Raw genomic sequence first — 12,021 nt, 5'->3', positions numbered from 1 at the left:
AAAAATGCCGAACAACATATCAGTTATTAACACATTTGTCAAATAATTTAATTTTTTGTCGATAAACTAATCAACCAATATATTCACGGCGTGAACACAACTTTCATCCTTTCGAAATATATATATTTTAAATTTTATGCTGTACTGTCTAACGTAATGTTTTTATGCCTCTTTTAAGGCCCTTTAAATTGCCTTTTTGTGCTATATGAAGTGTGAGTAATGTAGTCATATTACCTGGTCAAATAACCATTTCAAACTGTAGAATAAAAGGCAGAGCACATGGAAGACTGGCGTGGTAAACAGGCAGTGCGGCAGCCACCTAAGATTCCACCCCGGGTCCTTCTTGGGGATGAGGAAAGATGGCGGCGTCCATTCTGTGCAGGAGGGCAGCAGTGTTGTGTAGGACTTTAAAAGGAATTTCCTCTTCAAAAACTGCCAACTCTCCGTGTGGGCTGTTGTTGCAGACAGCGTCCTATAACCCCAAACCTCTAAGGCTAAATCTCCAAAAACCGTATATTCCAAACAAAGAGAGTAGGAAGACGCCGGAGTGGCAGAAGACGGCCCGGTATGATGGGAAGCTGTTCGGTCGTTACGGCTCAGCGTCGGGCGTCGACCCCACGTCGCTGTGGCCCAGCCACAAGCAACTGGACAAGATCGTTGCAGAAGAGAACGAGTGGCACCCTCCCTTAGAGGTGATGCTGAAGAACATAGAGGCCAAGGAGAAGGAAGAAACCGAAAAACGACTGGCAAAGTAAGCTATGCTAACGTGGCTAACGTCAGTGCGTTCATTATCGGACAGCTAGGCCAGTTAAAGTGTGCAACCTGCACCTTTTAATCTCACTTCAGTCTGGTGTTTGTATTTCTCTGAGAGACTCGTTTATAACAGTACTTTAACACATGTGAAGACGATCCCTGACATAAATCACATCCTAGCCCCAGACTTTTATTCCCAAAATCCTCAAACATCCTCCAGCTATCTAAATGAAAAAAAAATAAGTTGAACACCGTGATCACTGGATCAATATTTCAATATTTAGCAGATATCAGTTCCATACCCAGCCATACTTGGCAGCTGTGTTGGAGTAAATCATGCATGGGAGGTATATTGTTTACCATCTTAGTTTAGCAGGTTGGCAAGTTAACATTTGCTGACATGCAAATGACCACTGAACACAAAGTTGAGGCTGATGGGACTGACATTAGTTTTGCAGGTATTTGTTCTTAAACAATAAAATATTGGACATATTATAATTCTGACCTGTTGATGGCACTGGATGAAAAATTAAAGGAGTTCCAGTTAATACAGCTCATCCTGATGGAAACATAAATGTTTGTGCCAAATTTCATGGCGATCTATCCAAATGTTGTTGAAACATTCCACTCAAAACCAGAGTGATGGACTTCCCATCACGCAACAGTGCATTAAGCACTGCATTAACATCTGTTACACTAATCTTTTCTACTTCCATTGCAGAGAGAAACTCATAGCAGAAAACATGGCCAAAATGCCCAAGATGATCGCTGACTGGCAAAGAGAAAAGCGTGAAACCAAACAGAAGCTAAAGGAGGAGAAGGCTCGCCGTTCAGTGTTGCTGGCTCAGGCCAGAGAGCGTTTTGGCTTCGCAGTGGACCCCCGCAGCCCCAAGTTCTTGGAAATGGTTGCTGAGATAGAAAAGGAAGAGAAGAAGAAGAAGAAACTAATGAAACGCAGACTGAAAGAAGAGCAGGCAGCAGCCCCCGTCACACCGCCTGCTGCGTCTTTGGACTGAGTCATTTTAGACATAAATAAGTGTTGGGCCTTAGTCTGACTGTGTTTAATGAGATGGAAAGTGTACTGCATAAGTTCAGTGGGACAGTTGTTTAAGAGTATCTGAAGAACAGTTTGTGTCATTACAGATGGCATCAGACATCTGTAATGACTTGGATCAAAGAGAGCCCCTTCCATTTTTTTTTTTTTTTTTTACCACTGTAAAAAAAAAAAAAAAAAATCTGTTTATCCACAGTTGTTTGTTTGTTATGCATACTTGGAAATGTTTCATGTTTAGCTGTCACTGAAATAAATTAATCTCTGTACAGACTGCATTTTGTCTAAAATATTTTTAAAGGAAGAAGATAAATATTGAAAGACGCCTAACTACATAATGATGCTAATTTTTGGTATGATTTAAGACAAAACACAGACATTCATATGTAGAATTTATTTATGCAAAAATAATTTTTGTACATTTGAGTAGTTTTTGTTTGGAGAGTGCATGCACTAATCCAGATACGTCTCAACACTGAATTTTGATTAATTCAAACACACCAAGACAGTGAAAGTGAGCAGCTGCTTCCCCTGTTTAGCATGTTTTAGCCGTGATGTGCTTTCATTCATTTCCACTGCAGATGTACACATAACGGGACAAATGCAGCATCAATGCGTCTGTCAGGGAGCACGACAATTTTGTACCAAATGTTTGTGCAGCTGTATGTGAAATACCATGAACATCTAGAAAATCTCTCAAATGTTACAGCACAGTATGCTGCAGTCTCTCAGTTCTGTAATAATCATATCGAGCTGTTCCAATACAGCGAAATAAAGTCATTACATGAATTATTTCATAAAATTTATTATAGATGATATTTATAGTGACTAACAATCAATTGTTGATTAAGGTTTAGTGTGCATTCATCTTCAATGTAAACCATAAAAACACTGTCCATAAAATAAAATGTCTACTCCATATACAGTCAAGTCTGTGTTAACCTATGGAAGTCAGTGAAATTCAAGGTCCCTTGACTCAAAATGTCCCTTTGCCGTGTTTACTCTCTTTGAAGCCACAGTGGACAGGGCGGCTCTTGGAAATATTCAGGTTACACCTTAGTCCAGTGCGATGTTAGAGCAGACTGGGACACAAAAAAAAAATGCCTGAAGAAGGTATACCAGCACACGGATCAAATAACCCAGTATTCACTTGATGAAAGATTGCATATGGGTTTAAAGAAAAAAAAAAACTGGGTATCAAGCTAAAAACAGCCACAGCTGTGAGAGGAATGGAGAGTCCACTGTGGAGAGTCATGAAAGAAACGTCCTCTCACAGATGAGTGTCCTCGTCTTCACCAGGGTCAGCCTTGAGTTTGGCCAGAGCGGCGTGTACCCTGAACTGTGTACGAGACTCCATCGAGTAATCTTTGTAGTTTTGTCTGCAAGTCGAAACAGCAGACATGGTTGGACAACAGGTGACAAGAACATTTTCACTTTTACTTCGCACACATTATGCTCTTGTTCTGACCTGAAAGATGCCTGACTTCCAACGGGAGCAGAGGGTGGATGTTAAATAGATAAAATGTTTGTTACTGACACCTTCAGCATAAAAATGATGAGTCTTCAAGAACCAATTCCATTACCCCAGTGAGTGGATCAGGTTTGTGTTTACAACAGTTGATGTAGACCTATATTAGCAGGCAGACAGCGACCTCTAGTGTTCATGTACATTTATGTCCAACAGACACCCAAACCCTCTGTCCATGAAGAGTCTGAACAGAGCCTGGCAGGAATCAGGTATAAACATTTGATAAATTGTACAAATGAACTACTATTAAGGTTTTGTGTCACTAAAAAGAAATTTATACCCTCATAATAATCTATGCAGACCTCTGGTTTGATTGGGGCAACTGTTTAACTCTAATTAAAAACAACATTTCTGTATTAAAAGCACATATTCCATAGGAATACTACTCTGACATATTACTGGAGCTATGTTGCAGGATTTTGCTGTTTCTTTTTTCTGTTGTATGCAACACTGAAGCTACTATAAAGGAGTAACTTACTTGGCCTTGTGCAGTAGTTTAATGGCCTCGTCCCTTCTGCCCTGGTCTATGTAGAGCAGACTGAGCTCCACCAGAGAGTTGGGCACCAGGTAGTGGTCGAACCTGATCTTCTTTTCACTGAGAGCACACACAGAAAGAAGGTGAATCACGTAATTGTCGCTGTTGCATACGGTCCCATACTTAAAGTCAGAACCCTGTGCTGTCACATATCGTATGTGACATGACTTTTCTGGCCCTAAATCAACATGACACATGTTCGGATCAGTGCTCCTAAAAAAAGCTGCATCCATCATTTCACATGCGTCGGTGATAAGACTGCTGATTCCCTGTCCACAGAGAATCAGTGGGTTTCTAGAGAAACCTTTCTGGAGTTCCTTGCGGTGTGAAAAGGGAATAACTTAACTGAAATGAATCTCACCTGGAACACACTTTGTTAAAGCATTCCTCAGCAGCCTGGAGTAAACCCTGGTTCTTGAAACACAGACCCTTCAGCAGGTGGATCAAACAGCGGTCATCCATCGAATACTCATTTTCTGTAGAAGAGAGACCAGACACCATCAGCCTTGACTAAAGTTGTATTTAAGGAAGCAGGAGGGTGGCAGTTTTCCTGGTTCCTGGTTTTGGGATGTCTGTTATTACCAGGAGACTCCAGCAGGGTGCGCTCTGCCTCCACCAAAGTCTGCATCATGCCTTCAGTCAGTTCTGGTCGTTTGCTGATCATACTGAAACCGTTCCACATGTACATCATCTCCTGTAACGGAGCAGTGAATAATGTTGGAAGGCTCTGTGAGTCAAGCATACTGCCCATTGTGTATGTGTGTGTGTTTTTGTGTGTGAAGCTTTACCAGCACTGGTACTGGCAGCTTGACTGGGCAGGGAGCCTTGTAGCGTCTGGCTTTACGAATAGCAAACTTCTCAGTTGGGGGAGACTTCCCTGCTATCTTCTGCTTGAAGGTGGGCACTTGTCTAAAGACACAGGAAAACAGTAAAGATACATTTGGAAAGAAAGCATGAGACAGTGCTTCAGATGTATGTGCATTTATACCCGCATTCATTTACTCAGGGAAGTAACAAGCATTTAATACTGAAGGCAACATATTATTACCTGATCTAAAACATGTTCAAGTCAGTAGCAGATTCTGAACATTATTATTATTGCTACTTCACTTGGACGCTGGACCTTCGCTGTGCAGAGTGATGTATTTGCTGAGACTGTTTTCACATTCATCTGCTGCAGAGGAAAGTCTCTCTTTGCTCATTTTCAATCTGAGTTTAATATGTGTACACACCAGCAGGACCAACTCTTTTTTGGTGGGGGAAACCACAACATGTGTCTGGAGGTGGTCTAAGGACAATCATCTTGTCTTTCTTAGACAAAACATCAAAAATGACAGCGTGTGTATTTACCTGAAGAGTTCGACCTCATCCTCCCCAAACGGCCTGGCCTCATCCTTTGGCAGCATACTGAGGTAAGCAGCTTTCATGTACACATACATAGCCTTTTAGAGAGAGACAATAAAGACAACATTCCCTTTTTTTAGTTTCTCAAGATTTGAAGAAGTTTGACGAGATTGAAAGAGGAAAACGTCACAGTTCCTATTCACAGCTGTGTACCTTGGACCAGCGGCTCTCCTGGCTCAGTAGGTCTGCGTAGAAGTAGGCCATCTTCCATGCTCGTTTATAGGTGAAGCACCACATCAGCTCCCAGTAGCACATGTGGTGGAACTGCTTCCACGTCTGCTGGGCCTTGCAGCCATCTTCAAAGAGTGCCACCGCCTGGTAGCACAGTGAAATCACACCACAGAGCAGAATAATAAGGACATGTAACAGTGACGCTGCATTTGAGGTATGTTAAGTATTAAATATTAACACTAGTGTCTGTCCTTCAGAGCTCACTGGCTAAAACATGGCAATAATATTACCATGGTAACAGAAGCAATTCATGCTTCACTTATTCCAAACAAGGTGCTATTACTTACTGTCATGTGACATGTGTGAATACAAACTGCTACATTAAAAACAGTAAGTGTACAGGTAATTAAACACTAGTCTTCATCCTTTCAAGCCATGTTTTTGAAACACACCTCATCAATATTCCCTTTGATCTCCTCGATCCTGCCTGCAAAGAAGAGGAATATTGCTCCCTAGACAGAAAAGAGAAAAAAAATAAAATTTCTTGAGTGCTCCAATAACACGTCAACATACTGTGTTCAATTCTCATCTGTCTCTAAGAAGACCTACTGTACAGCAATTACTCTTGACAGTGTTTAACCAAGACACTTCCAATTTTGGTTTGGTACACATTGTGTCAGAGCTCTGAGTTTGCTCTCTGGGATGGGCTGGCATGTAGGTAAAAGGCGGAGTGGAAACAGGGATTGTGAATCGACAAGAATGTGAGTCAAGCGGAGCGGTAGGAGCGGCAGCACGAAGGTGTGCGATCAGACGTAAAACGAAAGAAAGACGGAAGGATTCAGGGTGCAGAGAGCAGAAAGCAGTCAGGGTGTGAGAGATCCTAAGAGTCAGATAAAAAGAGTAAGTGGAGGGAGGGATTGTGAGAAAGTGCTGACATACAGTAAGACACATGAAGATGTATGGCGGGTCAAAGCTGGCATCTTTTTGCAAGGTTGCCACTTTGAGATTTCAGCCATTCCTTCAGTGAGTACAAAGAAATGATTGTCTATCATAATCTGATAGAAATTATAAGAATAAAATCTAAATAAAATCAAAGTTGCAACAAACCAGAATTATCCTGAATAGAGTTTTACAGTAAAATGTTACTGCATTCCACGGGGATGGGGACACATTAAAAACAAAGCCATTTTGTTCTTGGGATTGTACATCACTTCATTCAATAAAGTGTTATTGAAAACACAAAAACATTTCCATGGTAATGGACGGTAAGTTCACACAGTTTATTCAAAATACATAATCAACTCCTGCCTGCAAGTAATTCTTCTCCAGTGGAGAAGTTTAATTATCATTACTCACCCGCGGGTAGCGAAGCCGGAAAGGTTTCAGCAGTCTCTCAGCCTCAGCCACCTCTCCCTCTCCTGTCCCTGAGCGAATGAAACAGATACGATATATGACATGACATGACATGACATGATGGAAATCGTCCCAATCATCTTACACAATCAAAATCATCTGAATCTCCGATGCATATAACATATGGACGCGGTACAGCACTACCTAGTATGAACGTGAGAAAGGTGTAGTAGCAGAGCAGCAGCAGAGCACACAGCATGGAGCGCAGGTTGATCCCTGTGGCACCATCATGTAGCAAGGACAGACCGTACTCCTGAAGCAGGACCACAAATGTTAAAAAGAGGCATGAGTGCATTACACACATGACCTAACATGAACATGACTGAGTTGTCTGCTCACTTCGTGACTGAATACGTAATACAGGAAATGAATATATATCACACCTTGTCTCCTGAAAACCCAGCAAACTCCAAAACTCTGAGTATCCGTGGAGGAAACAGAGAGAGTGTCTGTGAATGAAGAAGAGCTGATAAACTCTGTGGTTCAAACACACAATTACACGCGACATGTAGTCAAACTGCAGTGTTTGAAGACACTCTTGAGACATACCAGATTAAACGCCCCTATACCAAATGATATGCCTCCCTCTAAGTGAACGTGGCTGGGTCCTTTGAGACAGTTGTGAGATTTTATGAAGGTATGTAGGTCTCTGGATGATAAAAGGGCAAGTATGTCAATTGTTTAACAACACAGCTCAGCATAACAACCTAATAATTTACAGCATATGACTGACATTCACTAAATATATGCTCTGTTTTCTCTTTGAATACTTACTTGTAAATCAGGTAACTGTTTCGTACTTTGATCCCTCCTTTGATAAAACTCACCATGTTCTCATCCTGAGGAAAAAATAGATCAAACTAAATAACAGGAGACTGGGGGGGGGAAAAAAGTACTCCATGCAGTAATCTGAACTGCGATGCTTGGATTAGATTCTGATTTAATGTAGCTGAAGAACCACCAATGTTACATAAGTGACATAAGTACCACTTTCATGCCCTACAACTTACACAGTTGTGAAAACTGGATAAGATAGAGACTGCTGGGCTGTTACTTAGGATGTATACAGATATATGAGGATATTCACATGTTTCTGTGTTTGAAAAACTGCATTAGTCTACTGCACCTGTAGGAAGGTGAGAGCAGCTCTTTGGAGTTGGCACTCTGCAAAACACACTTCAGCATGAAGCTGTACTGCAAAAACACATCCAGATACATGCACATTAATAAATGACACACAGTGATCAGTCAACAGGCGATAAAATCCAGGTGTTCTAGGTTTAATACGCTTATTATGTAATTATCTAAAATTAGGCACCACTTCAGGTGTGGAAATAGTGTTTCATTAGTTTCTCAAATAAACAAGTGTGGAAAGAAGACACTTCTGTCTGTGTGCACTGATCCCATGGACCAGTCTTCATTTTCCCTTTCCTAGCTTTTTCCCACCATCACTAATAAGTTAACAATGCAAAAGTTTTTTTTTTCAATTTAATTCAATTAATTCATTTAATTTAATTCCTCCAATACCTTGGTTTATGATCAAATATCTGCAGAACAAATGACACTCCCATCAGCCTCTGCTGCACTCTTACGTTCAGTGCTAATTAGCAAATGTCAGAATGTGAACACGCTAAACTAAGGCGGTGAACATGTTAAACATTATACCTGCTAAACATCAGCATGGTAGCGTTGTCATTTGCATGCTGACGTTAGCGTTCAGCTTAAAGCACTGCTGTGAATGTCAGTAGAAGATGGTGAGTGCTCTCAATGCTCTCAAACGCCAATTTAAATGTAGTGGGAATATACTCTCAGCCATTTCTACATATTATCCCCAATTATTCACTGGAATAAGGAAAATACAATGTACAGTTTAGATTTTTTTTCTGTTGTGTTTAATGATTTTGGATGGATTCTCTTTTAAATCTGCAGCGACGAGACATCTAAGCCTTTTACCTTCAGTGAGTGAGTCCCCTATGGACTTGTTAGCAAAACCTGGGGATTTCCGTCGAAACCTGAAACAGCAAACAACATTTCAGTATCGAGACAAGACATTTTGTTTGTTCTGTTCCTGCTACGATAACCTCGTCCTTTCTGACACAGCAATCATCCACGAAGTACACATGTCCAATTTCGCTATCTTAACAGCCACTTCCGGCTTCTCTCATGAGAACACAGTCAAATTGTTAGTATGATTAGAGGCGAGCTATGTAAATGCCCTCATGTAAATTTGCCTCTTATGGCTGAGGTGTTATAAAAGATGTGGAGCATTTTTAATTCCAGTTGATCATCGGTTTAAGACTAAAGCTGGTGAGAAGAATCCGTGCTCTACGTGTACGAGACATCCTGACCTCTGACAGACCTCCTGGGCACTCTTCATGGTATTTCCTGCATTGCTGATGTCATCATGCTGGAACGTCATCATGGCCTGCATTTCCAGCACTGTGGCGTAGATAAGAGCATGGTACATACTCTCATTCGCTCTGCATAGGAAACATGGAGTCGCAGGATCAATATCATACACATCAAACTGTTGAGAAAAGATAAGAGTAAATATCTTGCTCTCTTTATTCTTCCTCTCTCCTCTACTGTCCCAGTCGGTCCTGTGCACGGTGTTTATTTTGCAGGGCTGCCATTCTCTTGGCTGTTCAATCAGTCAGACCTTGGGCGTCAGCTTCAGCAAACACTTCATATCCTGGAGAACTGAAGCCTGCCAGAGCCACACTCATGTCATGGCTGACAGGAAACCCACACTACTTCACACTTCACACCAAGTTTCTTAACATCAGCAGAGGCCAAATACTGCTGACATCACACAAAGAACAAACCACTATGAATGTGCTAAGATAAAGAATGCAGCATACTACAAGCTTAAACAGCTAAAACCTCTGCAGAGACAAACATGACTCAGGATTATTCTGTTACCTTGGCCGCAGCCTCTCCAGGCTCTCATTGAAGTGGTTGTTAAGGAAGAGATCCAAGGCCTCCATACACTCATCCAGGCACTCTTTCAGGGTCATCTGTGAGGAGCTGCTGCACGATACAAACATGGATTCAAAAACATATCAGTAAAGAAATGCACACAACAAATACAGGGATGTGTGGGCGAAGTTAATACAAAGCGGGCAGCTCACTGTACACTGATAAACTTGCAGCATCCATGCGTTAAGCGTTATCAGCAAAGTATCAGTAGTTTTGCTGCACAAAGATCCTGGTCAGGGTTTAGGCTGCTGCTGTTTGGAAAACACCCTCTGCATCACTGACTGAAAGAATGCAAAACTACACCTGACTCCTTCCTGGTGCAGAAACCTTCACCATCGGCGACTTTTCATTTACCACTGTTTCACGACAAAAGTCGACCTGCCATTGGCAGAAAACCAGGACACGACCACAGAGGAGGTTTTATTAGCGTTTCCTGTTGCAGGTGAGGGTGAATCTTTTTTTTTTTAGGTTTTTTATTTTTTGCCTAGCTCAACATGATCTCACTTGCTGATCCAGAGAGCGAAGTAAAAACCGGTTCCCCGGCCAGTTTTAGTGAGACGAGTCGGACTTTTATCGCGTCAGTGAACTTTCAGTTGGCTTTACTCACTTTTCTGCAGCATTTGCGTCTTTCCCATTGGACATGTTCACTCTCCGGGCGGCGTGCCCCGACACCTGTTAGAAGCTCAGCAGAACTCGCAGAGAAGCAAGATGCCTTCAGGACTCACGCCGTGAAACCGAGCTTTCAAACTACACCGGCGACATGGAAGCTGACATTAAAAAATAATAAAGACTTTCCTGATGTTTGGAATCGCGTGAAGAGCTCAGGAGGATCCGAGGTGAACGTCTGCGTTCATGTGTGAGGATCCAACAGCGCGAGTGTGCGCAATAGAGGCGCGTCTGACTCCTCCTCTGTGGCACCACTGCCACGCACACATTATACTGTATACTCTAATAAGATCAGGTGCTAACAGATCCCAGCTCTGAGATGTTTATGAAACAAACTCTGTAATATGTCCCGTTGCTATTAAACGGCCACCGCTTAGCAGACTGTATATCAATAACTTTTTTTTTCCTCCAGATAAAAGTAAAACTGAATTGAAGCCTTCTGACTTGGACATGTAACTCATGATACACAATACCACGAGTTGTACGCAGACTAGATTCATCAAAAACTCGCGGGAGCAGGTGACTACAGTCCAGCTTTAAAATGAACAGCACATATGCAACATGCTGACAGAATGTTAGAGCACTGGATCTTCAAACACTTGACTGAGCTTCATCTCTCATTTCCTTCTGGCCCCAAGTTTAGTTGAAAAGTTCATAATGTTGGAATGCATCCATCCTACTCTACGTATCAATTATTTATAGCTATTGATTGTCCACAAAGGACACAATCATTTTAAATAAACCGTTAATTTCACACACATAATTCAGTATGTTCATGCTCTCCGCCAAAATTTCAGAATTTTTATCATTATTTTACTACATAGATAAACTGAAAGCAGTTAAAAGGTCAAGAGCGAGTGAACACATGGAAATAATCTTGACAAACATCTCATAAAGTCTCTGTGGTGTCTTTGTTGTCTTGTTTGCTGTGGACACACACACACAGAGTGTGTGCAGCTCTGCAGGCTTTCCATAAGGTGAAAAATATTCCTCTTACATTCATTCATTAGTTTTATCCTGTAAAATGTTTCCTTCGTACACTGAAAAGCCAGACTGATATGCTGTGTTCTTTCTTTGTGTGAACTGAAACCTGAAACTCTTTCTCACTTATTCTTGACCTGCAGATTCACTCAGAAACTCTGGATGGACATAAAGACCTTCACAGTTAAAAATAAAAAGCTGAAATGTTCTGTCTTTGAACATATTATTGTGTTTTTATTTCATTTTCCATTAATTTTACTCTTATTATGGCAAATTTTCACATTTACAAATCTAAATGTACCCACAGAATCATTTTCAGTATTTCTGAAGTGAATACTTTTATCTTACCTAATGTTTGTCTTTTATTTATTTCTCCTTGTTTTGAGTCTTCATTCTGTATGTGCTGCTGTTTTCTTCCATCATCACTAAATGACTCCTTTGCTTGTTTGTATGTTGCTCTGAGTTTCATCAATAAAGCTAAAATATGTTATATCTTACATGTAAAAGTAGAACAAATCATTTCTAGGTATATGTCAATAA

General features: G+C 41.1%; 2 protein-coding genes across 8 annotated transcripts; one reads left to right on the top strand and one right to left on the bottom strand.

Annotated features, from left to right (window-relative positions):
- Positions 1-348: 348 nt before the first annotated feature.
- gadd45gip1 (growth arrest and DNA-damage-inducible, gamma interacting protein 1) lies at positions 349-2,184 on the top strand. The gene is made up of 2 exons (XM_041062487.1): positions 349-751; positions 1,475-2,184. Exons 1-2 carry the CDS (start codon positions 360-362, stop codon positions 1,767-1,769), a joined length of 687 nt encoding a protein of 228 aa, XP_040918421.1. The 5' UTR covers positions 349-359; the 3' UTR covers positions 1,770-2,184.
- Positions 2,185-2,202: 18 nt separating this feature from the next.
- Positions 2,203-10,580, bottom strand: zgc:158403 (tetratricopeptide repeat protein 39A). 7 transcript variants are annotated; one of them, XM_041062472.1, is made up of 18 exons: positions 10,442-10,576; positions 9,778-9,882; positions 9,204-9,335; positions 8,809-8,867; positions 7,982-8,049; positions 7,630-7,694; positions 7,405-7,504; positions 7,239-7,304; positions 6,997-7,108; positions 6,799-6,866; positions 5,895-5,954; positions 5,425-5,586; positions 5,218-5,309; positions 4,656-4,776; positions 4,450-4,561; positions 4,229-4,343; positions 3,811-3,927; positions 2,203-3,183 (listed from the first exon to the last, which is right to left on the bottom strand). In XM_041062472.1, exons 1-18 carry the CDS (start codon positions 10,474-10,476, stop codon positions 3,075-3,077), a joined length of 1,698 nt encoding a protein of 565 aa, XP_040918406.1. In that variant the 5' UTR covers positions 10,477-10,576; the 3' UTR covers positions 2,203-3,074. The 7 variants fall into 7 exon arrangements, with proteins under 7 accessions (XP_040918406.1, XP_040918404.1, XP_040918407.1 ...); XM_041062470.1 differs by having other exon boundaries at positions 2,204-3,183; positions 9,778-9,885; positions 10,442-10,580; XM_041062473.1 differs by having other exon boundaries at positions 2,204-3,183; positions 7,000-7,108.
- Between the last annotated feature and the right edge of the window lie 1,441 nt (positions 10,581-12,021).

The sequence above is a fragment of the Toxotes jaculatrix genome, chromosome 18 (assembly GCF_017976425.1).
Source record: "Toxotes jaculatrix isolate fToxJac2 chromosome 18, fToxJac2.pri, whole genome shotgun sequence".
Lineage (NCBI taxonomy): Eukaryota > Metazoa > Chordata > Actinopteri > Toxotidae > Toxotes > Toxotes jaculatrix.
This window is presented reverse-complemented; position numbering and strand designations above follow the sequence as displayed.

What these genes read in the sequence shown, in the direction of transcription:
- zgc:158403 (XM_041062470.1), bottom strand. Translation starts at nt 10,476, where the DNA reads ATGTCCAATGGGAAAGACGCAAATGCTGCAGAAAA. An exon ending in CTGGAGAGGCTGCGGCCAAG is followed by an intron (nt 9,336 to 9,777) that starts GTAACAGAATAA and finishes TTTCCTATGCAG; the next exon opens with AGCGAATGAGAGTATGTACC. An exon ending in AGCTGCCAGTACCAGTGCTG is followed by an intron (nt 4,562 to 4,655) that starts GTAAAGCTTCAC and finishes GCTCCGTTACAG; the next exon opens with GAGATGATGTACATGTGGAA.
- gadd45gip1 (XM_041062487.1), top strand. Translation starts at nt 360, where the DNA reads ATGGCGGCGTCCATTCTGTGCAGGAGGGCAGCAGTGTTGTGTAGGACT. An exon ending in ACCGAAAAACGACTGGCAAA is followed by an intron (nt 752 to 1,474) that starts GTAAGCTATGCT and finishes CTTCCATTGCAG; the next exon opens with AGAGAAACTCATAGCAGAAA.